Source organism: Erithacus rubecula, assembly GCF_903797595.1.
Source record: "Erithacus rubecula genome assembly, chromosome: 4".
Lineage (NCBI taxonomy): Eukaryota > Metazoa > Chordata > Aves > Passeriformes > Muscicapidae > Erithacus > Erithacus rubecula.
In genome coordinates this window covers 47,252,258-47,277,611 of record NC_136686.1, presented here as the reverse complement: position 1 = coordinate 47,277,611, position 25,354 = coordinate 47,252,258, and the positions used below count along the sequence as shown (strand labels likewise).

Below are 25,354 nucleotides of genomic sequence, written 5' to 3'. Positions count from 1 at the left end.
GATATGATGCCTGTACTAATTACTATACATCACTTTGCCTTGAAATGGAGAGCGTGTATCTTTCCTGTTTAGATCATGGTTTTTAAGGTTCAGACAGGTTGTTTGATTTTGGGATGGATTTTGGTGATGCCACAGTGTTACCAAAGAGCTAAGCCAGGCTTTGCAGGTAAGTGTGCACTCTGTAGGGCTCCCATCTCTGTGGAGTACATTGTCCTGGGGTTCAATGCCAACCTCTCTTGCTGCCTGTGTCAGCATGCTGTATTTTGTTGACCTTGTCTTCCCTGATATAAAAAAGTCCTTGTTGTGTGTCCTTAAAAGACTTTTTCAAAGGCAAGTGCTTTGAAACAGTGCGTAATTTCCTGAAGTGGGAGAGGGAACCTACAGAGGAGACCTGAGTTGCTTGTCTGTGTGGGATATTGGGAGCTGTGCAGCGATGAAGGAGCTGCCTGTGGGATACATGGCAAGCAAGAGCAGCTGTGTATTTGAACAGCATGGGCAAGCATGACAGGAATTGAACTGCTGGGAGTGTCCAGGTCTTCTTGCAAGTACTTGACTTAAATCCAAATGTTTGCTGTGATCATGGTGGTGATCTGCTGCTTTCATCCAGGCACTGAGCAGCTGCCTTGAATGCTCAGCAGTGTTGCAGAGGCAGTGTAGCACTACTTGGTGCCATTAGGGTTGACCAAGGAAACATTTTTATGGTGTGTAATTTCCTTGGTAGAAAATAAAGAGCAGGTAGACAAATGAAGGAAGCTGTGTTTTGAAAAATCCATGCAGAATAGGAAACTTCAGGTTTTGATATAAATCTTATGAAATAGGGGAAGTAAAAGGGGAAAGGGAATATGGCAAGCCATTAGAAAATTGTGCTCCAATGTCCTTCACCTATGTCCTGTCTAGTACTTTACCATCACCTTGTAATAACCTTTCTTGCAGAAAGTTCACTGACTTGAGGTGATTGAACCCTTAGCAGATAAATCCTTATAATTTTTTTAAGTGTGCATTTGCTTATTTCCAAAGTAATACCAGTTTACATATATAAGCAAAGGTAACTATTCAAGTAAAAATTTACAACAGGTGAAGAATATCACACAGAAGAGTCAAGATTGTGAACAAAAATCTAACCATAAATATTTTTGTTTTTTAAATAAACAAATGTCATAGTAAAAAGAACTTGGATACATAGCTTTAAAAACTAAAATGTTTATTGCCTTAAAAATTAATTCAAAAATTACTTATGGAGTTTTACAGAAGAGAGGTGGACTTTGTAAAGATCATAGACTTTAAGACATTTTGATAAAATTTTGTGATCTGGGAAACCAAATCTAAGATTGTAGAGATACTTGATCATTTTTATGTGAATTGTATTTATTTTGAAGAACTGGATGACATTCCATAGCTTATGTTGCAAGTAGATGGTGGTTTCAGCTCATTGCCCTGCTGACTTTTGGCTGCATCTCTCACAAATTTCTGTGTCGTCAAGCAAATAAACCAAATTTAAAATCAAAATAACTAATGAACTGTTAATTCCTACAGGGCAGAGCTGAGGGTGAAGGGGAGGGAGGCAGGGGAAAAATTTGTACTGCTGAGGTGGATAAACAGGATGTTAGTTTTCCATGCAGCTTGTCTAACTCTGTTTAATGATTTTTTGCTCCTTTTTAAGAAAGATAGCTGGATTAATCATTCAAGTAACCTTGTTAGCTTGTAAACTGACAAAAATAGTGGAAACCCGTAGATTCTAAGTTATCAAAGGAGGAAGGACTTGTTACATTTTACACATTTGCCCACAATTGCAACAAAAAAACCATTTCTGGTTCCTGTTGGTGATCAGTGGTGATGGTCATCTGAGGTTTCCCAAGGGCAGAGATGTTTGGATAGCTTGCATCTCAGAAGATCAAGGCTGATGCTCTCAGGCTGTTAGCCATTGGGAAATGCTATGCATAACTCCTAAAATCTGCTGGCATTTGCTTTACATACTGTATACTCTGCTCTTTTAGAGGTTACAGTAAGGTTCATTCTGCAGCTGCCCTCTTGGAATTTCCTTCAGCCTCTGTCCTTTCCAGAGCTTTCTTCAATTCTAATGCCACATGGAACATGTTGTTCAAGAAAGCAGTGTGAGACAGCAAGCTGAAGAGAATAGACTTGTTGATCAGCTGCTCTTCATTTGCTCTGGCATAAGGACTGGATGTTTTCTTGAGTATGAGGTGGAAAAAAAGGGTCTTGTATCTTCTGAAAGAAAAGTGTTTGGGAGGAGAGTGGTTAAGCTTGAAAAAAAAAAAATGATGTTTTTAAATAAAATGTAGATAATGTGAATGATGGTTCCTTAATAAGTACACAGATCTTTAAGGAAAGGTGCATTTAATCAGAAAATGAAGGATTTCTGCAGTCTTGTAAAAGAGGTTTTCCAAAAGTTCCCCATGCTTTCTCTTTTCTTCACTGTATTGCAACTTCTGGCTCCCTTAGTTGGCTCCTGCCTGCCAGTGCTATTTGCTTTCATACACAGAATGCACTCTTGTTGCTTTCTCACTGTCTGGAAGTGGGCTTAAGGAGTCAGTATTTTGACTGTGTTGTGTGATGGGATATATTTGTTCTCTGGGGATTAATTAAGTAGATGGTGAAGTCTCTGGTTAGTAGTTAACTAAGGAGCTGTCAGAACAGGAGAGCATGATGCAATGTAAAATCTAAAAGGTCTGAGTGAGAAAAGAAGAAACTAAACCATTCTTGTGCCCTTATAGTTCAGATGAAATTTGGGCTGACACAGAACCCTGTCTCTGTTCACATTCATGGCTCTTGCTTCCAAATCATACTTGCAAATGGCAAACAAAACAATCACTGGTATGAGCAGCCTCAAAGGAGCATGACTGGGGGTGTGTTCAGGTCCTTGATTCTCCTTGTGTGCATAGGCTAACAGCACAGTTTTACTGGTTATGGTATCTGATGAATGCTGATGAAGCATTTCATAAGTCATTGGCAGCAAATTCCTGAAGCCATCAGTGGCAGAGTGAAAAAACATGGGAAGAAACCATCACTTCCAGAATATACATAAGTACAATCAGCTTTATGGTACAGCAGCTCTTACCTACTTGAGTTGCTTGGCAGCAGAGTGCCATAGTGACTTGGTCACTAAATACCCCAAGTCACTAAATTTCTTACAGAATTCCTGGCCTTAGCTTTGTTTCTGACAGAATGTTTACAAAGGATTCAGAGGAGAGTTGTGCAGGTTGTGTACCTCTGCTGGTGGGATCATGTGGGTGGCTGAAGTAAGGCACTGGCTGTTGACATTGCTGTTGCACTGATGGAAACTACTGTAGGGCACTAGAGTTTTAACTCCAGTTTTCCTTTGCTAAATGTAATTAGAATTCAGTATTTCTGCAGTGAAAAAAACCTCTGAGAGGAATTTGAAATCTCTCTCTCTCTTGCACTGTGTTTTCTTAGTGTTCTCCATCGTCTTGTTGCCATGTTAGTAACAGAAATAGGTTATTTTTCACCAGTTCCTTTCACCTCTTGCCTGAAAAGCATAGACAAATCACATTAGTTTATTAATTGCAGGTATCATGTGCATTCACACAATAGAAAACACAAAATCTCTAGAACTACCTATAGAACTATAAGAGTTTTTTAATACATATCTGCAAAAGATTATGCTTTGTGTTTTGCATAATTCCCTAAGTTGCCCACAATTGCAACAAAAAAATCCTGTACTCTGCAGTTGGAAAGCCACGAGAGAGAGATTTGATGCTAGGAGACACTTCGTGTGTGTGCTCTTTGCTATTTATCTCTGAACAGAATGGGAGTAGTTGGGAAAAAGACCTTCTAAACAAATATGAGATGCCCTAGATTCAGTAGTAGTGCTTTTGTGCTTGCATTTGCTATTTTTGATCAAGAAAGAAATATGTTTCTGGAATATATTTGGTGGTGGTGGACATTAGCTTAGTTTGGTAGAATAGATGTAATATCAAAAAAGCCTGTTACAATTTACTTAAGATAAACTAATTTTGTGACTTAGTTTTTAGCCTTAGATGGAGACATACAAAGACATTTTGAGCATATGCTGTAGCATATATGCTCTGTGTATGGAGCACTGGCATGCAGTGACATGTATGGAGCTTGTACTCTCTTGTGGGATGCCACTGTGGTGTGCAGAAATTTTATTCAGACTAAAATTTTTGATTTTATTTACACAGCCTCTATAGATCTTTACAAAAATAGGTTCAATATTTAATGCCTATCTGAAAATACCATGCACATTTTTTAGTGTTTTATCAGGCTCTGATAACCTTTATCTGATAGCAGATAATGATTCGAATTAGGACAAAACCTGTTCGGCGCTAACTAGTTTTTTGGTTTGGTAAGTGTTGGTTATCTTTTGGTTTGGTTTTTGTCATTATTTACTTGATGGTTACTTCTCTTCTGTGGCTGAAATTCATCATAATGTGATTTGCATTCACTATCCCCCTGTCATTTCTGTCTTATATATGAATTCCCTGTAGATGTGAACTTGGGGTTGTTTGACTTTCCCAGAGCAAGAGCTCTGTGGAGGCTGTTACAAGTTGCAGTAGGTGAGTATAAGCTGGTAGCATCTCTGCACTAGTAGCTAGTATTTCAGTGATGGGATTCCATGCTTTTGCTGCATGTGGTTTCTGCATTGGAGGTTTCAGGACTTGAACATTGGCTGTGGTCACTTTTGTGGCTGTACCACAGGAAGAGTATTCTAGCAGAACAGGGTCTTGTGATGACATACGGAATATCTTTACTACCTTTCCTAGGCCCTTCATGCCTCTTTACATCTCTGAAACTAGTTTTCATGGTAATGACTTTGTTTCTATTCCCACTTCTTGAATATTTTGTCTCTTGTATAAGATAGGAAGGATGAACGTCATTCTCCTGAGTCCCCAGGTCTTTCACCTCTTTCAGGACTGATGTGCAGGAAAAACAAGAGTTGTTTAAGCCTCTGCAGTCTCTCAGTGCTGCAAATCCAAGTGTTTGTGCAATGTTCCAGGTATTATATGAAATTTTCCTGTTGGAAAACTACTGCTTTACAGAGCTGCTGCTTCCCTCCTTTACCCCTCCTTCCCTTCCAGCCTGTGACCCGTGGTAGAGCAGGCTTAACAAAGAGGTTGCAGGAGACCAGCTCCTGCAAAGTGACAACATCCATTTTACAGTGAAGGGATGCTGAAGTTGAGTATCTTAGCCACAAGCATGATGTATGGAGCAGTAAATGGCTAATGCTTTATTTAAGTTGGCAAGTATTTTTGCTTTGATTTATTACTCTCTAAAGAGTGCTTTCTGCCAGCATTTCAGTCATTCAGCTTCTCTCAAGGAAGCAACATTTTAGGTTTTTCACAGTTTTGCTGGAGGAAATTCTTCAGTGAAACTGATGGGTTTGTAACAGGATCAAGGCACCACTCCAATTTTCTGATTACTTCACACATAGTCTAAGGAGAGAATGACAGTCATTAGCAATTGTCTACAAAAGGGAAATGTCTGTAGGATTTGCCTTGTAAAGGGTCTCCAGTTCTTAAAACAATCATAACTCTGCTTTTATTTTATCATAGCTAGTAAATATCTTTGCAAAACTGTTCACTCCCTTATGCCCCTTTTCATTCTTACCTTCTCTCTACCAAGGAAAGAAATGAAGAGACAGTAGAAAATATCTCAGCAATGGCCAAGAATACTCTGAGGGAGATGTTCTGTAGAAGGCACTACCAGGGACCTCCTGGTGTGGTTTTGAGTGTGATATAGAACAGTGCTCCTCAGTGAGTTACTCATCTTTATGACATGTAGCCACTCAGACCACAGGAAGAAATGTTAAGCCTGCTTCAAAACCAAATCCCTGTTTCTGGCAAGAACCAGAAGCATGGAAATGCAGGAAGATGCATTTAGCTTTCAGACTCTTGTGGGAATGTAACTGGGGACAAGGAATAAGCATTGAAGCCAGTAATAATGTCTATATTTGGAAGATGGAAATTAGAGGTAATACATTTAAATAATGCTTAGAGGATATTTTTCCCTCAAAAAAAAAACTTATATAAGAAGTATTTGTTTTGCAAACCATTATATAGAGATAGGTCTAATACTCCCCTTCAGTAGTGGAGAGAAGCAACAACTTGTGTGCGAGTTCAGGGTGCCTGCAGTCGCTCAATTCAGAGCATGGCCTTTCATGTGTGTAAACTCATTGTTTTCTCTGTTATGTTATGGATAGAGATGGGCTTTCTCAGGACAGAAGGCTTGATTCTGCAGTGCCCTGATGTGTCTAGACGTAGCTAGTCAGGAGCGCTGGGTCCCTGGCAGAGCCAGAAGTGGTTTATGAGTGAATCTGGCTAAATTGTTTTCTATCTTGGGCTCTATTCAGTAATAGGAGAAAACCTTGGGTTTGGCTCTTCTGTCTCCTTTTACTACCACAAACGTTCTTAACTTAGACACTGAGAAATATGAGGAAGTTTCAAATGTTAAGCTTGATGAACAAATTAAATGTTGCAAAGAACTGCAAATTAGGAGTTTTGCAGAGAATGCCATATGTACACCTCCAGATGTATCGCTTTCACCACAGTGATTTTTGTGTAAGATGGCAGACAGTCCCAGGCTTGTTATTCAGTTAGAGCATAAACACACTGAAATTTCTTCTGACAACTGAGAAGTGAAATGCACTTTTCATTGAAACCTTTAGTTGTTCTCCCTCTCAAAAATGTCAGTATTAGTCATAATGCCCTTAAACATTTTTTATTAGAATTATTAAGAGAGTATGTGGCACTAAAGCATGTGACATTCTTTTCTGCTTTTGAAGTGAATACTTAGAAAAGTAGATTTCTGTGTTTGCTTTTTAAGAACTCTCTGCCTAGCTATTAGACACTACAGTGATAGTAGATACATTTCATAAAAGCTCATTAATTTAATTTTTAGAGAAAGTACCATTGTTTTTGGAAGGTGTGACTCATGTTTTCTCTCCTATAGACCTTGGGAGGATGAACATTTTGGTTATTGAAGACCTATACAGGAGCTCTGTGTGTGCTTATGTGTTGATTTGTAAGGAAATGCAGTGTGTTGTTCAGCTGTAGTGACTGTAAAGATGCCACGTAACACGATGAAGACTAGTAAAACAGGAATCCTGCTTTCAGTACCATCTTTGTTGGATAGACCTTTGCAGTGGGAGGGTATGGGTACAGGTTTCTCCTGAAAATTAACATGAGTACTTTTACATGCACTGTTATACATCTCTGTGCACATCTAGATGCCTAAAATAAATTCAGCGAGTTAGATTTGGTGAGCAAGTGGAGATTAAGGCAAGACCAGTAGCTGCTAAGGTAGCTGTGAATTACTGAGTTCTAGATCAGATAAATGGAAAAGGTGTTATGTAGAAGACTGTTAAAGCCTAACATTTGTGGATTTAAGCTCTGTTTTAAACATCTTATTTACCCATTAATAAGTAAGTAGGTGTTTTCTGTCCTAAAGAGATTCTAGAATGCAGTAACTAAATTAGGTGCCATATGGCATGTATCCTAGTGATGGAATTATATTTCTATTCTATTCTATTCTATTCTATTCTATTCTATTCTATTCTATTCTATTCTATTCTATTCTATTCTATTCTATTCTATTCTATTCTATTCTATTCATGTTTCTTTGATTTTCAAATTAAATTAAAATCCATGAAGATTGTAACTTTAAAGTCTTGTGTACCGAGAGCAAAGGGAAGCTCCGTCCACTGACACAGAAGAAAGTTTGGAGTCAAGAATGAATGAGAGTATACTTCTGCTTTAAATAAAAGATAAAAGGGTTATTTTTAATAGGGAACACCATTTAAAACAGCCTTAAATTCCATGTAGCTTTATCCTGCAGTTCAGAAAGGGTTTGTTGATGCTATATAGAAGATACTCCTGCTCTTTTTAATTGCAGCAACCAGTTTTTCTTAAGCATCATTACCAAGGTCTGTACTTCTTAATTTACAGTTGCATTTCCTATTTTTAATTGGTTCAAGGGTTGTATCTTCTAATAGTAAAAGATATTTCAATTAATATCTAAGTATTTGTGCAGTTAGACCTAACCTCATATACCCAAATCACTTTGATAAGAATGTAGTTTTGAAGAAAGAAATGTCCCATAATCTTAGCTTTTATAAAGTTTACTGCCTGACTCTTTCATAATTTGCTTATAAAAATGTGGTTTTGTTTCCATGTCTTAAATCATGTGAAATTTTAATAATATTTTCAGATGTTCTTTAACGTTGAAAAAAAGACTCTACAATATTAAACTTCTCTTTTATTTTATTTCAAAGAGTATAAAAAATAGCTAAGACCATTCTGTTTTCTGCAGTATTTTGGAAGCTTGCTTGTGATATTCTGCGTTGAACTGGCCTGTGGTGTTTGGACCTACGAGCAGGAAATAACGGTGAGTCAGAAAAGGAGACTGCATTTTTTCAGCAGAAGAAAACTAGGTTTTCCATTAGCTAGCTGTTTTCTAATTGCTGTAGTGTTTATCTCTGTTCATTATTCTGACAGTTTAATTTCAACTGATTGCCTTCATTTTAAACAGAGAATTCTCCTGGGAGAGTTTGTCTGTCTGGAAGTCCTTGTCTGGGTTTCTCCTTACTCCCTCTGTATTTGACAGCCAAATCCTTATTCCCTCCATTTAAGAACTTAATTTTTTGTTAATTCTTGCTCAGGTAGGTTCTCATTAAAGTCTTTGATATTTTTGAGGATAAATTATGAACTTCAGGCTTAAATAAGGATTTTGAGAGTGGAGACGAGAGGATTTGAAGGGATTTTGTCCTAAAACTTCTTTGCATTTTAAGAGTGTACTACAGTGTAAACAGACAGCATGTTCTTTCCATAGAGGACTTGGTGTCTGCTAAAATCTGCACACTACCTCCACAAGCTATAAATGCCAGTTTAAAGCAAAACATGTCTTGACTATAAAATACTCTTCTGTAAGCTTGTGAAAAGGTTTTGTCTCTGTCTAGTTTTTGTAACTACACCAACCTTTAATTTTCAAACTGAGGACTTGTAACCATCATGCAAGAAAATAGGTAAGTGTTGAGCAAATTAAACTGAAATGTAGCTGCTGGCTGCTATATCCTTACATCTCATACTCTGTCTGGTACATTTTTATGAATAGAGGGACAAGTATTTTTCTCTCAACTGCCAAGATATGCCCAATATAATGGTCTTTCCAACAGTTGATGACAATTATACTGCAGTAAGATGTGAGGTAGCTTTCTTGATATTTACACAGTACTTGGATGAAAGGAATTTCTGGCAGATCTGAAGTCTGAAGTTATATAGCTGGACTTTGCATCAGAATTCATTCCCCTGCAGTACAGATTCCAGAGAGCCATTCTAATAGAATAGAGATTAAGGCTATTCCTTTGCTTTAAATGTCAGCTTGTGTTGATTTATTTTTAAATTGGGAATACAGACAAGAGACATTCTTCATGTTATGGGCACAGCTGCCCTCTGCAGGGGTTTTGCCAAGGATGACTGTTACAGCTGACATCCATCGTTCGACAAAAATCTTGTCAGTGGAAACTGCCTGAAATAACATAGCCTTCACAGCACTGGAACACACTTTTTCAGCCTTCACTGTTTAGTTAGAAAACCTGAAGTTATGGTGTGCTTTACTCTGACCCCCAAGCTTTTGTTTATCTGCTGTTCTACTGGAACCCAAACCTGGGTCAGTTGGATAAAGGCTGGTATAGCCCTGCCATATGTTATGTTATTGGTCATGCTGTTTCCCTGCAGAAGAAAACATGGCTGTCCCTTCAGCCTTTTGCTAAGCTGAACAGCACTGGATTCTATGTCTGCATCTTCTGCAATGGGTTACAGCCAGCACAGTTGCTCTTTTTTGGTTTTTTTTGTGTATTTTCTTCTCTCCCTATATATGTGTTTTGTTTACTTGTTGTTTTTTTTAAATTCCTTGTGAAATACTGTTTTGAGTTGTGTCTTTTGGGAGGATTTTTTATTGTTTTTCCATATGATTTCTTATAATTCACTTTGTCCTAACACTACTGCTCTTCATGTGATGAGGTGGATTTCTTGCTGCTAAGAACCATAGGGAATGTGGCAGTCATGAAGAGAACAGTTGTTTTTCAGTGGGTCTTCCATACCTGTGTAGGTCATTCTGCAGAATGTGCTTCCTCCTACTGGATAAGACAATTCCCTCTTATAACCATGGAGTTGTCTTGATGCACTATTGGTTTCAGTGTAGCATTAAATCACATGAGCCCCTGGTGGGTTTCAGAGATCAGTTGGTATTAGTGTAGGTGGATGTGTAGTGTAGTGTGGGTGATGTTGTCAGTAATGTCACTGAGGCAGAACTGCCTCTGCTGATCCAGTGTGGGCTTTCTTTGGTATGAGGACAATTTGATCTAAGAGTCCTTGCATAAACAGCTTTCCTTCCAGCTCATGATAACTCTCAGTATGCAGTGTGCCTCATGACTAATTTATTCCACCCACAAGATTGAAAAGCCAGTGTGGGTCCTTGGCTTATTTAGGCATTGATCAAGCTTTGATAGTCATTAGAAAAATAATAATGAGTAATTAGATTTCAGTGGCTGACTGAGCTTTATAGAACTTGGGCTGAAATCAAACCAGCATCTCTAGGATTTTTTTGTCTACATATGAGTATTTGGTATATAGTCAAATGAATGCATCTCAATCATGTATTACTGTGCACTACTGTGTATATGAGCTGACAGGAAGATATTTAATAGGTGCATCAATGTACCTATTACATGTATAGTTTTACCTGTTTGCATTCTTGCAGCAAATATGCAGATTCTTAAATCCCTTCTTATCTCTAGCAATTAAATTGCTTTACTGTAGTGGAATTTAGATTGTTTTACTTCGCTTTTAATTTATTTTTCTCAGTTCTTGAGCACTTTTTTCCTGCTTTCCATTGATTTCCTAAAGAAGTTGGATGTATTCAGTTGCAGATGTAACCTTGGAATGTGCTTAACTCAAGTTAATAAAAAAATAGTCTAACAAATATGAGCTTAATTTTGCAGCACTATCAAATATTATCCAAAGAAACCAGAGTGCTAGCTTACAAAGCAGAGTAAAGAGAAATGCATTGAGTACAAAACTAAATTAATTTATTAGTGACCTGTATAAATGTTTGTGCTAGAAATATTCTGTGATAATGCTTCTATGAATTTTTAGTACTCTACTGTTAACCTGTTTTTCATGTGAACCATCGTGAGTTCAATGCAAAAATCTGCTAAATTTCTGGAACCTTATTAATATATGGACTATATGAAGGTTTACTAGGGCATCAAAAATGTTTTATAACTTAGTGGTTCCTAAATGTTATCAAATGTTACCAGTTTGTGTTAGGGGTTCAGTCAGGCAGTGATTGTCTCTATATTTTTGCAGAAGATCTAGCACAAAGAAAACACGGTTCTTTGGGAAGTATCGTGCAAATTTTCTTTTCTTAGATACCATTTGTTGCTATTTACAGAATGCCCTGTCTGTTAGCTTCAAATTGAATAGGAGAGCTAAGTCATGGCTTCTAGAGGAGCTGGGCTCCCCTACCATCCAAGTGACAGCTGATACTGCAATTGTGGTTTCTTTCACCATGACTATTAAGGTTGATGGAGACAAGTCAAAACTCAGCATGGATAAAATATGGTGACACAATGATGACTGCAGTCTTCAGATCCTTGTTTACTTTTGGCACACTGAAATTTGTGCTGCTGAGTTGAAGTGAGATTTTGATTTTTACTCATAACTTCACTACATGCCAGGTGCCATCTCTGCAACAAATTGCTAACTGAGGTGTCACAGTCAGACAGTGGAGTGCGCCAGCACCTCACTTCGGAGTTGTCACAGTTGAAAGAAAAATACTTCAGGAATCCTTTCAGAAGAAAATATTTTCACAAGGCTGTGAGTGTATTTGGGAAACAAAAGGTCATGGGGCCTTGCCTATACTTCTTGGTACTGTTTTCGAGCAAGTTACTGAAATGGTGCACATTCAGGATGCCTGTGTTGCAGGACTCCAGACAAAGCCAGAAAATGGCTGAAAAAACTCCAGGGATAGAATTCATCTCAATTAATTTTACATATGTAGAAGTTAGACACTTAAAGTTCTTTCATCTTAATGAGGTGGATTTGAGACTTCAAGGGAATGATGCATCTGCTCTGTTTAAATTATTTATCTTGAGATGAATTTTCCCATTTGGCTGCCTATTTATTTCTACTATCTAAAGACAATGCCACAGGGATACCTGAGCTAGGGCAGACAAATACCATCCCTGACAACTTGGATGGGACTCAGTTCAAGGTTTATGCCAAGTAAAAAATCTGGCAATGATATCAATAAAGTGTACCAAACCATCTCTGAGTCTCTCCAAAATGGAACTGCTTTTCAGTGTATGTTTATTTGTAAGCAAAGGAAATTAATAACTTTTCCTTGATATTTTAAGAAAGGCTTGTAAAGTATATTAGTATCATATAAATTGCAACACTTGTTTTCCTGTTTTGATTGTCTACATAGTTATTTTAGTCATTTCACTGGAAAGATCTCAGTATAGATGGAACCTGTGGGTTTGGAGCCACAAGCCTATTGATCCACTGTGAGTCACTTCCCTCTCCTTGTTCCAGGTTCCAGTGCAGTGGTCTGATATGATCACACTGAAAGCCAGGATGACTAATTATGGCCTACCTAGGTACCAGTGGCTGACCCATGCTTGGAATTTCTTCCAGAGGGAGGTAAGATGCTGGTTAATTCATGAACTAAAGTAGTACCTGCTGAGTGAGTGTTATTTATCTCCTAAAGGAGCAGGTTTGGTTTGAAGTGAATAGGCAAATAAGTGCAAGTTCATTTAGTATAAAAACACTGCATAGTGATGCTGTTTTTAAACATCACTTGATATCCAATTCTTTGGATTTTGTAGGCCCTAAAGGTACTTAAACACCAAAATCAGAATGTTAATAAATTCATTTCAATTGCTAACATTCTCATATCCTTTTTCAGTAAGGTTAGGACACCAGTACCTTTTAGGATTACTATAGCATTAAAGCGTATGATGTATATAAAGTGAAAAATCTGCAGGTAAAGTAAAATGACTTTGTCTATATGTTGTTTTAATATTAAACTGTGCTCCCCTTCCCATAGGCTCTGTTAGTTTCCTTTCATGGAGCTGTCATGGTTAAGATATGTTTAGCTGGAAAGGAATGGGAAAGGAAGTTTCCAAAAAGATGCCAACACTGTCTCTTTGGCCGAGGTTTGTGAAAGTGATGAGGGTTTTTATTTCCTTTGACTGGGGGGTGGGAAACAAACCAAAAAGCTTCCTTGTGTATTCACAGCTTTGCCCTCTAGTCTACTAAAATTCAGGACTGTTTTTATAGAATGAAGTATTGTGTTACAGAAACACGAAATCGCCCAAGGTAAAACCCATTAACTCCAAATATAACTCACGTGCAGGAAGAGAACTCTTTAAATGCCTGTCATTGTGCTGCCCTTGTTGAAATGTTGAAATCTATCATTGTTGCACAGATTTCCTGTTTATTTAAACATTTCCTGGCAGCACTTGGTTAGTCTGTATTTATACTAAAACCCAAAAGAAAGAGGCTGCACACCAGCACCTACCCCCCTCCCCCAGGTTCTTGCTCTGGCCATGTGAGTGCTTTGTGAAACTGAGTAATTCTTCATATACAGGTAGAATGTTTATGTCTGTTCTGTACCTGGGATACTATAATCAAATGGTCTCAATCAATTTGCCTTGAATAGAGCTGATACTTGGTTTAAATGCCTAGGTCAATTAAATTAAATAGTGCCTCTTCTCCTAGTTGTTGTAGTTTCATCATAATGGCTGGTTATAATATGAATGTTAGTAATAAACCTTCAACTAAGCCTTAATTTTTATGGGGGAGAAGAATTTCGTTCAGAAGTTAGAACTTTTCCTTATGGCACCTGTGACCAGATGAATCATTTGGGGAACTGAGAAAGTTCTTTTACAGTTACTAATTAATTGGTGGGCTCTTATTTATACACCATCTACTCATGGTTTAGATGCTGGGTGTATGCGTCTGGTATGTGTGTGCCAGAATGTCTGGGCACTGATCTGCTCAATTGTGAGCAATGAGTGATGTGGAGTACAGGACCCTGGCTCTGAAATGTGTAAAAAGGGACAGCTGTGTTCCCAGGCCTGTGGATCAAAGGACTCAGGGTATTACACTCAGGCTGGTCCTGGAGGATGTTCAGGCAGAGGTAGTATCTTGTTTCTGCAGCAGAACATCATCTCAGTCATGTCAAGTCCACATCCAGTGCCAAACCAAATCTAATGCAGCTGCTTCACCCTTTTCTGTGTGAAAGCAGCTGCTGAAATGGGGTAAACTGGTCATTTGGCTTTAAACCTCAGGGTGTGCTTTGCAAAGAAGACAGGTTGTTTGTCCTGGTGGGTTTTATAGCCAATTACACCTCATCTGCTTTGCAGCCAAAATTCTTATTTTTATGGTTGATTCTGTTGCAGTATTTTAATGTGATACCCCTTCCTTCCACTTTCAGTTTTCCTTTCAGCATTTGTAATTTCTATACATTTTTGCTTACTCTTAATTTTTTTCTCCTATATTCAGGCAAATTACTACTTTTTCTGTTTTTAATAAATGTGTCTGCAGTCGTACCCTTGCAAGAATAGTCCTCATTGGTATGACTTTTTTCTGCTACTCCATTCAGCCACATGTATATTTGATCATTTGTCCCCATTTTGGCGTGAAATTATGTTAGTTCCTTGTAGGTAGGATAAGAGAATCCAGAGATGGGACAATTTCTGTGACGCATCCTTTAAGGAAGCAATTGGGATTTAAAGGACAGAACAGTATTGTTGGCTTTTTCTGAAGTATTCATTGGTCATACATTGCATTTTTCATGTTGCTTTTATGTCAAAGTACAGCAAAACAAGATATATGGAAGCACTCATCAATGTTTTTAGTTCTGTGTAAATATTTTGAAAGTTGGTATTAGGAAATTTGTTAGGTTTTTTCCTTGACCTACTTTACCTATTGAAGATGTGGCATCATTATTACTGATCTTGGCTAATGCTTCCTTTGCAGTTTAAATGTTGTGGCGTGGTGTACTTCACAGACTGGCTGGAAATGACAGAATTGGACTGGCCACCTGACTCCTGTTGTGTCAAAGAGTTCCCAGGATGTTCTAAGCAGGCACATCATGAGGATCTCAGTGACCTTTATCAGGAGGTAAGAAGAAAAATATGGATATACTGGAAGGTTCTGTACATTCTGCCTCATCCAGTAATTTTTCAAATTCACCATTTGCAGTGCAATAGAGTATTTTTTTTTTTTTGTAGAGTAGTTGTGTTTATGGAAAGAGTTTATGGTTATTCTTTGCTAATGCTGAAGTAGAGGGAAGAAAAAAGGAAGAACAAACCCACCCACACTCACCCTTGCCTGGAAGTGAGATGAGCTAGTGGCAATGCAGTTAAAACCTGTGTTTTAAGATACGTTTAAACTTTGAAGTGTTTGTTTTATATTGGTTAGGTTGGAGTTACATTTTTTTTCCAATCCAAAAGCTATAAATTAGGTATGACATAATGTCCAGGCCTCATCCCATCAAACTACCACAGGTTAAGTGGAAGAGTACTTAAGTGAAATGTACAGTGAAGGATGCTTTTGAGAATTCCTTTGGAAGATGAGAGCACTCTTGTTAACAGGCCTCATGTCAAGAGGCAGATAATTTGTTTGTTTTGGTTGTTGTACTCTGAACATGTGTAGAAACTTGTTGTGAAAATGCTCTTTCTACATTGTAGTATGAAAATTTCAAAAGTATTGCAAAAAAAGCCTTAAAACGCGACAAGAACCTGCTTGAACTCAAAGTAGGTAAGGGAGGTTGTCATGGTAGCAAGATAGGGTGAAAATTATAAAAACAAGTAAATATGCTCTTTGCTAAAACTCTGTTCTCACAAATACTGTCTAGGTCACCTTTGTCTGAAAACTACTTTGTTAGCCAACATTTTTTTATGCTAGCAGATCTCTAAAGACCTATAATTGTACACACTCAGTAACAGCAAATGACCAACAGTCCAAGTAGCCCAACAACTGACAGAACATGTGGCTCAATCACATAGTTGTGAGGAGCTGAGAAGAGGTGCATTCTTCACTGGATTGCTTTTAGAGTAATACAGAGTGCTCAGGAAGCAGGATGGGCCTTAGAATCATGCTTTCAGGTGCTGTAGCATGAACATTTCTCCAGTAAATGGTGTAGGTCTGCATTATGGAGGAGCACCCAAAGAACCATGTTGTTTCTTCCAGTCTCAGAGGCTGTTTCAGTGCGATTCTTACAAGAATCTGTTGCATGGCTCTTGTTCAGGAGCTGTGGAGCAACAACACCTCTGAAGCAGAGGAGATTCACTATATAAACAAACCAAAATGAAGGTTAGCTATTGCCAGGAAACAATCAATGGGGAAATGAATTTGTATGGTATTGTCTCTATGAATAGAAATTATTTAATTTAATCAGGACTTTCATACATCCAGCCTAGGAGCTGTGTGCTTCCACTAGGGAGAGAGAGGATAGAGCTGCCAGAAGGCAGGTGCCTCAGAAGGCCAGTCTGTGCTAGGAACCTTGAAGACTGTAGTAGAGTTTGGGATTTTTTTTCCACCAGCTGCTTGCAGACCTTTTCTTGGCTTCTGGCAAGGCTCACAGCACTGACAGCACTGGTTGTGCTTTAGAAATGTCAGTCCTAAAGTGAGAAAGCCATTCAGGCTTCTTGTAGGGCCTTCCAGTCTCTTACACATTTTGAAAAACTAGAAATTGTGGCTCACTCTGCAATAATGGTTGCTTTTTGTAATACTGTTGCTACTGTTAATACCATACAGACAAGTCTCTTGTAGAGAGCCTCCAAGGAGCATGTGGAAGCTGTAGAACGTTCATTTGCCTGCCTGAAAAGACAAGAGTATGTAAGCAGTGTCACTCAGTGAAAAACTGCTCATTGAACCCAGGAAACTCAAAATTTTCTGAGAAGTATTAGTCATTGGAATGTAGTGTCCAAAGTGCAAGGTTTTCTTGTGTTACCTCTTTTGCTAACATTTCATGCCTGTGCCATATTCCAGGAAAATAGTTCTCTGAGCACTTCATATGTTCAAATTCTTTTGGTTCTCTTTGGAGAAAAACAATAGCCAAAGATGATTATTATGTGGAACGTAAGGGCTCTGTTAAGACCCACTTGATAAACAAATGGCTGCTTGGATTTTTTTTCAAAAGAATCTGAAGGGCACATGTATAGTTCTTCCTCTACTGTACCACAGAGCATTTTGGATAGATTCAGCACTTAACAAAAATTTATTTTTGGTTTTCTACTGCAGAATCCATTCCAGAAAGGGACAGGCTGTGCCTGGTAGTATCAGGCACAAAAATACTTAATTTCTATTTGAGATACATACAATATATTGTTGTCAAAATGTTTCTTTCAGTGGTTCTTGCCTGTGGGGTGTCTTAGACTTTTACAGTATGCTTGCTGATATGTTTATCAGTATTATGCAAAACCAGCTTACACTTCCAAGACTAATCTGCCTAACTTCTGCTCTGGAGAACTGAAGGAAAAAAGCTTTTTTTAAAAAGTGATTCAAACCAAACTTGCATAGTCTGGTGGTTTGAGAGGGAGCCTGATAAGATTAGCCTTGCTAGCCTAAAATTGGTTTATATAAATATTTGCAAGTCCGTACTTCAGAGAAATTCTTTGTAGTACTTCAGAAAATGAAGTTTGGTTTGTCTGGGACTGATGAATGTGTTTTCTTGTGCCATGATTTTTTGTTGAGAACTCAGAATTTTCTATAGTCTAAGTTGGACTCTTTCACAATTTAATTTTTGCTGAAAGAAAGGTGACTTACTGTTCTACTTGAAAGTACTTTTGGCAGGAATCACATTTACCCTGTTGGATATTGAAAGCTGTTTTTCAATTTCTTGAGTTGCTTTTGTTCTGATGAGCTTCACCCTTGGTGCAGTTTCATGAACAAACTGACCTTAGAAAGAGCCTGGTTGTGAGGGAAGTGTGAAGATGATGGTGTGGCCTTGGAGGTTTATTGTGGTCTGAGGACAAAATGAGCTTTGTCCATCTTGTGATTGGGAATTGCAGTGTAAATAAAATGATGGTGGAAGTTGATTACTTAAAATAAATCAAACTTGCATGTTCTTTTCTTTTGGCTTCTGGCATAATTCTGAGTATACTCAAAATTCATTTTAATTAAATGAATATTGTTCTAATTTTGTTTAAATATTTATTTTTTTGTTTTAATGTATTTTGTTTTAATATTTAATTTTACAGTTTTCTTTAATACACTTTTGAGTATATTCAAAATTTGGGTATACAAAATACTGAGTTTGCTGATGGCTTGTGTTTTCTGCTCAGTGAAGTGCATTATTTTGGTTCAGGTTCTTATTCTATGATGAAGTAAATCGGTAATATATGCTAAATAAAAAATACATGCTTTTTTCTATTTCAGGACTGAAAATATTAAGTGAATGAATCAAGCCTTTAATCTGTAGCTTTGTAGGAATCTGAGTCTTCTGGATGATTGCTGCAAAGTTTTATACTATATTTGATTTGTCAATAAGAGCTCCCCATTTAGTGACAAATTTTTGCTGAGGGAAGTGTATTTATGTACTGTTTAATTGCAGGCTGCCAAGTGTGAAAGTGTCACATAAGCAGAAATAAAATGCGTGAATGTGAAGTTAATAGGGCTGGCTATGTTTTCTCAGTTTTGAAACTGATTCTGAACTTACATTAGAGCAGAGTTCTAAGAACATCATTAAATGGAGGAAAAAAGTCTACCTAGATTGGGCATAATTTGTCTCAGTTATGTGTCTGTCTACTGTGGGATATGTAGGCATTAATGTTATTGCTCTCTGTAAGTGGGTGTTTTCTCTAGGCAACAAACAAACTGAGTTTGAATATTGCTGTCGTGGACCATTTTTAAATTGTGACCAGCATGTACCTTCATCTCTTTAAGTTATCAAAAGTATTAAAATGCAGACAGTTTTCTCTGTAATTAACAACAAATTTGGGAAGTAGTATAACTACAATTGCCTTCTAGTTGAAGAAAAGAAGATGCCAATGTGATAGTTTTTGTCCCCAGTCAAGTCCAATCACATTGCTCTTGCTACAGTGTTGTTTTTCTTCTTTTAAAATTTCAAAGAATGCATACTTGCTCCTTTTTATGTGTCTGCTGCTGTTTAGAAAATGAAACAGTGAAACGAGTGAAGACATTGAGATCCTATAATTTATTCTGATACAGTTATCCAAGAGTACATTAATTTTATTTAGATCCTAAATGAAAATCTGTTGACTACAGTGTGAATTTTGTATGTGTGGCAAAAATTGGACCTTTCATCAAATAAATTTAGGACTAGCATTTGGAATTGGCTTTGGGGAAATTGGCTTTGGGGAGTTTAAGTGTGATTGAAAAGTGTTATTTATCATGTCCTGCCTTCAGATTCCATCACTTTGATTGATTGCTTTATTTTCTTAGAAAATCTATAAGAAATATGGAGTGAGGATGTAAATGCAAAAAATAACATTCTCAAGACATTGCCCATTTTAGTGGGCTCCTGATGTCTGCTTCTGGGACCAGTGGCTATCCTGTTTGTTACTCTGAATTTCCTCTTGATATGTATGTTGCTCAGAATAGAGTACTTATGCAGAGTGGCAGAGGCCCCTCTCTTTATGGTTTTATGTCTCTAAGACACCCACCACCTGTACTGAGTGATGAGCATTGTAACTCATGCTTGCACTGTTAGCCAGTAATTCCCAAAGCTGCTGCCTCTTTGTGGATCCATGCAGCCTTACAAGGGCTTGGGAGCTTTTCTGAAGCCTTATGTGGTAGTTAGTTGGCCATGTAAGCAAATTCTATAGCTTGCATTGAAGGTTTGGAAAGAACTGAATTCCATTTCTATGAACATCAACTTAGGACATTTTAACATAGTTTTCATGGGATGTTTTCTGATGAGGTTATGCAGGTCCATAGATCTTTCCTACAGTACTATTTTAGCTTCAAAGTGTGATATTATCAGTAGAAAAAGTCTAAAAGAGTTTAAAATTATTTACAACTTTGGCGATCGTCAATTTAGAGAGAAACAAGATTATGAAGAGGATTTTAATGTCTTTTTTAAACCTTCACAAAACCAGCTATGTTTCTTTAAAAATTAGTGAGACTTGATAGGAATTCAGATCAATTTTGATTTCTGAATTAAAAAGTGGCAGAGATATCTTGCAGTAAAGTCTCTGTGTATGAGAAAACTTAAAGTTGGAATTATGGAAGCAGTTAAAAAGAAGACACGATAATTTTCAAAGTATTGTTTGAAGGAAGTAAGAGAGAGATTCTTGGGAGCCAGAAAAGACAGCAGTGGGTAGGATGAGCTAAGCCTTGGGAACTGCAACCCAAGTATTACTGAATGTTTTTTAATCTGTGTTTGTTTTACAGGGATGCGGTAAAAAAATGTACACTTTTTTGAGGGGGACGAAGCAATTGCAAGTGCTGAGGTTTCTAGGAATTTCTATTGGAGTAATGCAGATCCTGGCTATGATCCTCACTGTTACTTTGCTGTGGGCTCTGTACTATGACAGAAGGGATCCCAGAGCAGATCAGATCATGGCACTGAAGAGTGATACCTCGCAGGAGCTGTCATGTCATTCCATGGAGCTGCTGAAACCAAGCCTGACCAGAATCTTTGAACATACATCCATGGCAAACAGCTTTAATACACACTTTGAAATGGAAGAGCTATAAGTGATGCAATGAATCTGTGAAGTCACAGAGGATTTTTTTTGTTTTGTTGTTATTTTTGTTCTGGTCCATCAAATATGCCAAATACACCAGTCTTCTTATGTGTCAGAAACCAGCTAATGAATGAAAGTGAAGGAGACCAGCAAAGAAAGATGAGCCTGTTATCAGCCTCTCAGCCATGTCTTCAGCTGTGAAAAATTTTGTGTGTTTGTTTTTTAAAAGGCCACTCATTCAGTTGGGCACAGAAATACTCATTGTCACAAGCTGTGTGAAGTGTAAAACACTGACTCAATAGACTGGACCTGTAAGGAAGCATCATGGGAAGGAAAGAGAAATACTCATCTTCTGAAGAAACAACTGTGCTTTGAGCAAACAAAATGTGACTTCAGCTGAAATTGACTTTTAATAAGCCATTTGGAAAATGTCTTAATCAGGGATCTATGTATGTATAATTGTGTGTTTTCATGTGTGCATGGAAAGCAGAGCTACAATTCAAGTTAATACTTGGATTTAAAAATTTGCAAGATTTTTAAATCTTAAAAAGGGTGAGATTTTCTTTTTTCTAACAAAACCTTTATCTTAGCTTTTGTTCTTAAAGATGTTCTAAGACTTCTATTTTTATCTAACATAACAATTTTTAAATTTTAAATATATTAAACAGGGATTGAAAACGAAAATATAACTATGGACAATAGACTTTAGTTTTCTGGGGAATTCTTCTTCCAAATAGTTTGTTCTGTGGACTGTTTCTTAGTAAAAAGGAAGAAAACCTTAAATATTCTTTCCAAAATGGGAATCAGTATGGGAGTAGCACATTTTTATAGATAAATCTTTTCTCCTGTCTATGATTCCCCTGAAGCTAGAAACAAAGGACTGCAAGAAAAATGCTTACAGTTCTGGATGCTATTGCAATAATTGTAAAAGTACATGAGGAAAAATTTTACTTTGGTGACTGCTTCATTAAGAGCACTCTGGTGGCTTAAAATGCCAGCCAGAAACAGATTAAAATGTATTTATTGAGGTGGGGAAAGTGCATTTTACTGTATTTTTATGAATAATGTCTGTGTCATAGGATTATTTTTACAATTGGCCACGGTCTTGAAATATATATTTGTTCCACTGAGTCTAGTAGTTTGTGGCAAATGGGCTTCTTACATAATATTACATTTTAAAAATTATTTCATTTGTTTTGGAATTTGTAAAGAAAAAAGAAAGCAAGGTGTGATTTGGTAGACAATAAAATTACTTTTCTCTTAAAATTCTGTAATGGCTTTTTTGTTTTTAGTCCTAGAGTGGGAATGCTTTGGATGGGCATTGGCAGGGTCCTCCAGCTAGTATGAGTTGATTTCACTTGTCTTTACCCATTCCACTTACTCTGTTGTGAAGAAAGTGCAATGTTAATGTAATTTTCTTTTTTTTATTATTTTTTATTTTTATTGCTTCTGAGAACTTCTTAAGGGCTTGTGAAACTGAGCTCTTCAGTTGTGTGGGCTGTTTGCTTTTCAGCAGTCTGCTTCTGGGTGTAATTATTTCAAGGGTACAATTGCAAGCAAGATTGCCTTCCTGCTTTTGTACTTCTGTAGATGCTAATACTTATTTGAGGAGGTAAAATGATAAAAGATGATCCTAAAATTTTGCCTGGAGTATCTTTGTCAGGATATTTCCTTGTGTTTGCTTGGGAAGCCTTGGCCTGGTGTTACTGCACAGGTACAGCCGAGTTCCTCCCCTCCCACTGCTCAGTCTGGGTAGTGCTGCTGTAGCCAAGGGTGAGGTTCATGTGTAGACACAGAGCAGGTGTCTGACAAAGTTTGGGTGTAGAGCAGCTCCAGGCTTTGGAATGTTTCTGGTGCTACACAGTGCATTGAGGCGTCATTTACCCCTTTGTAAATACCAAAAAAAATAGAAAAGTCTGTACAAACCACAAATTGTGGGATCTTGATATTGGATTATATGTACACATGTGTATTTGGCAGTGAATTATTGATAAATGTAGGGAATTTCACTTAAGTAATGTACAAAAAGTAATGTAAAAAGAAATACTAAATTCTTTTTTTCCAGGAAACCTCAGCCCTTAAAGTTTTACCCAAGGAGTGTGTGTGTAAGCTCCTTTAGCCATGCTTCAGATATTCCTAGTCTTTCCATACAAGGACTGTTCAGACTATCATGGGGATTGCCTGTACAATAGTCCAGGTTAGAGCTCATTAAGGAACAAATATGGCAAGCCAAGATAGGGAGATGTATTGGGATTTAGAGATACTTAGAGCCCAGGTCATTTGGTTTTAGGCTGTCTTGGTGCTGAGGAAGCACCAAGTGTAGTCAGGTTGCTTTAAAAGCAGAGGGATTGCTCTGGAGAGGCCTCTGACACAAACCAGCCTCCCAAAGCAGTGTTTATGGACCTCCACAATAATGAACATTTGCAGTCAGGATAACCTTGCTTGGGCTTGGCTTTGCAAAGCCTGAGACAGTCTACATTCTGGGGAAGAGTCTATTTTGAGTATTTAACCAATTATGCAGAAATAGGTCTCCTCTGTAAATTGGAACACTTGAATTTTTTCTTTTGACTGCTCAGGCTATGAGGTGCATGTTTTCCTAGGGCTTCTTCAAAGAGCCTTAGAATTAATTGACTGGAAGCCTCAGTTTTACAGGAGTACTTGGAGAAGGATGGTGTGTTTTTTTTCTCGGCAGCATGAAGTATAATGAACTAAATATTTCTTGTTGCAGCAAACGACCATGGAGATGCTCCTTTAACATTTTTCACAGAGCACTTGAGTGCAACTGTACTACAAAAAGAGGTCACTTCCTGCCAGCAGCAAGTTTTGTGTTCAGCCCAGTGACTGAGTCCATGGGACTGTGCCTGCTGCTGTGGGGCTGAGCATGCTTTTAGGAGGCAAAAATCACTATTTCTGGCCCTTAGATAAGGTATTGATTCATCTGCCAGCTGGTTGTATGACAAGATTTTTGGAAGGAAAGAGCTACATTTTCTTCTTTATAGCTTTTGATTTTTGTGAAAGCTTATATGAATTTAAGGAAATATATAAAGAATGAATAGTAAAAAGAGAGTCTGTTGGTCACAGCAACCATATAGTTAAATGTGGTATAGGAAGAGATTTCTAGATAACTTCCAAAACTTCTATTGCAAAAGCATTGTATTTGTCTCAGAGCATGGTGCTAATAATGCTAAAGTTGCAAGCTCAATCCCTTATGGGCCATTTATTTAAGAGTTGGACTTGATCCCTGTGTGTCCCTTCCAATTGAGAATATTCTGTGATTCTGTAAACTATAGAGGAAAACACAGATTATTAAAGTCTTATGACATTGAGATACTAAGGGTTCACATGGCCTGGTAGTGGGGAGGCTACAGAGTGATTTCTGTGAGAAGCTGAGAAGTTTCCCCTGTGTCTGACAGAGCCAAGCAGCTCCAGCACAGACCCACTGCTGGCCAAGGCCAAGCCCTTTGGTGGCAGTGCTAACACCTCTGGGATAGCTGTTTAAAAAGCGGGAAAAAGTTGTGGCAACAGCAAGTTCAGCTGGAGAGGGGGACGAGAGAACTGCTCTGCAAACACCAAGGTCAGTGAAGAAGGAAGGGCAGGAGGTGCTCCAGGCACCAGAGCAGATTCCCCTGCAGCTCTGGTGCAGCCTGTGGCCCAGGCTGTGTCCCTTGGAGGGGCCACCCTCCAAGTCCCTGCAGTCCCTTGGCTGCAGCCCTTGGAGGTTGGTGGTGGAGCAGAGATCCACCTGCAGCCCGTGGGGAGCCCCACACCAGGGCAGGTGGGTGCCTGAAGGAAGCTGTGTCCCTGTGCATAGCCCCCACTGCAGCAGGACCTGTGGAGAGAGGAGCCCATGCTGGAGCAGCTCATGAAGATCTGCAGTCCATGGGAAGGACTGTCCTTGGAGGAGTTTGTGGAGAACCAATCTCCCATGGAAGGGAGCAGGTAAAGAGTGTGAGGAGCCCTCTCTGGGAGGAGGAATGAGCATCAGATAAAACATGATGAACTGACCACAGACCCCATTTCCTGCCTTCCTGCACCTCTGAGGAAGAGGTAGAGATTCCAGGAATGAAGTTGAGCTTGGGAAGGATGAGGGAAAGATGTTTTTATTTTTTATTATCCTATTTAGATTTGATTGGTAATAAATTGATTGCACCAACTGAAGTGTGTTTTTCCTATGGCAGCAATCAGTAAGTGATCTCTCCCTGCCTTTATCCCAACCCAAGATACATGACCCTGCCCAGCTGAGAAGGGAACTGATGGAACAGCTTCGGTGGACATCTGGCATCCTGCCAGTGTTGTCAGGCCACTACAAACATTTAACTCATGCAAAATGCTATTGTTGAAGTGAGATTTCATCTAGAACTTTCCAGCTTGTGCATGATTGATTAGCTCCTGTTAAAAAAAAAAAAAAAAGTGACATCCTAAACTTTTGAGGATTTTTAGACATCTAGTTCATTTTTATTCAGCGCTTTCCCACTTCAGTTCTTCCTTGTGCACAGACACTGTAAAAAAGTAGACAACTAGATGATAGAGACAGGTAAGAAACTAAGCTCTCTGGATAATTCCATATATCTTTTGTACATTGCCAATCTATATATAGTGTTCACTCCTGACACTCCTTTCAGCCACATGTTTATA

General features: G+C 38.2%; 1 protein-coding gene across 3 annotated transcripts in view; it reads left to right on the top strand.

The window, feature by feature from the left end:
• Positions 1–21,985, top strand: part of TSPAN12 (tetraspanin 12) — a 39,445-nt gene extending 17,460 nt beyond the window's left edge. For 2 of the 3 annotated variants that reach the window (XM_079303072.1, XM_079303071.1), the window contains exons 5-8: positions 8,308–8,382; positions 12,591–12,698; positions 15,042–15,185; positions 20,424–21,985. In XM_079303072.1, the coding sequence (XP_079159198.1) occupies positions 8,308–8,382; positions 12,591–12,698; positions 15,042–15,185; positions 20,424–20,729 (633 nt within the window). In that variant the 3' untranslated portion in view covers positions 20,730–21,985. The remainder of the gene's footprint in view (positions 1–8,307; positions 8,383–12,590; positions 12,699–15,041; positions 15,186–20,423) is intronic. The other variant, XM_079303073.1, reaches the window with a different exon arrangement.
• The last annotated feature ends 3,369 nt before the right edge of the window (positions 21,986–25,354 follow it).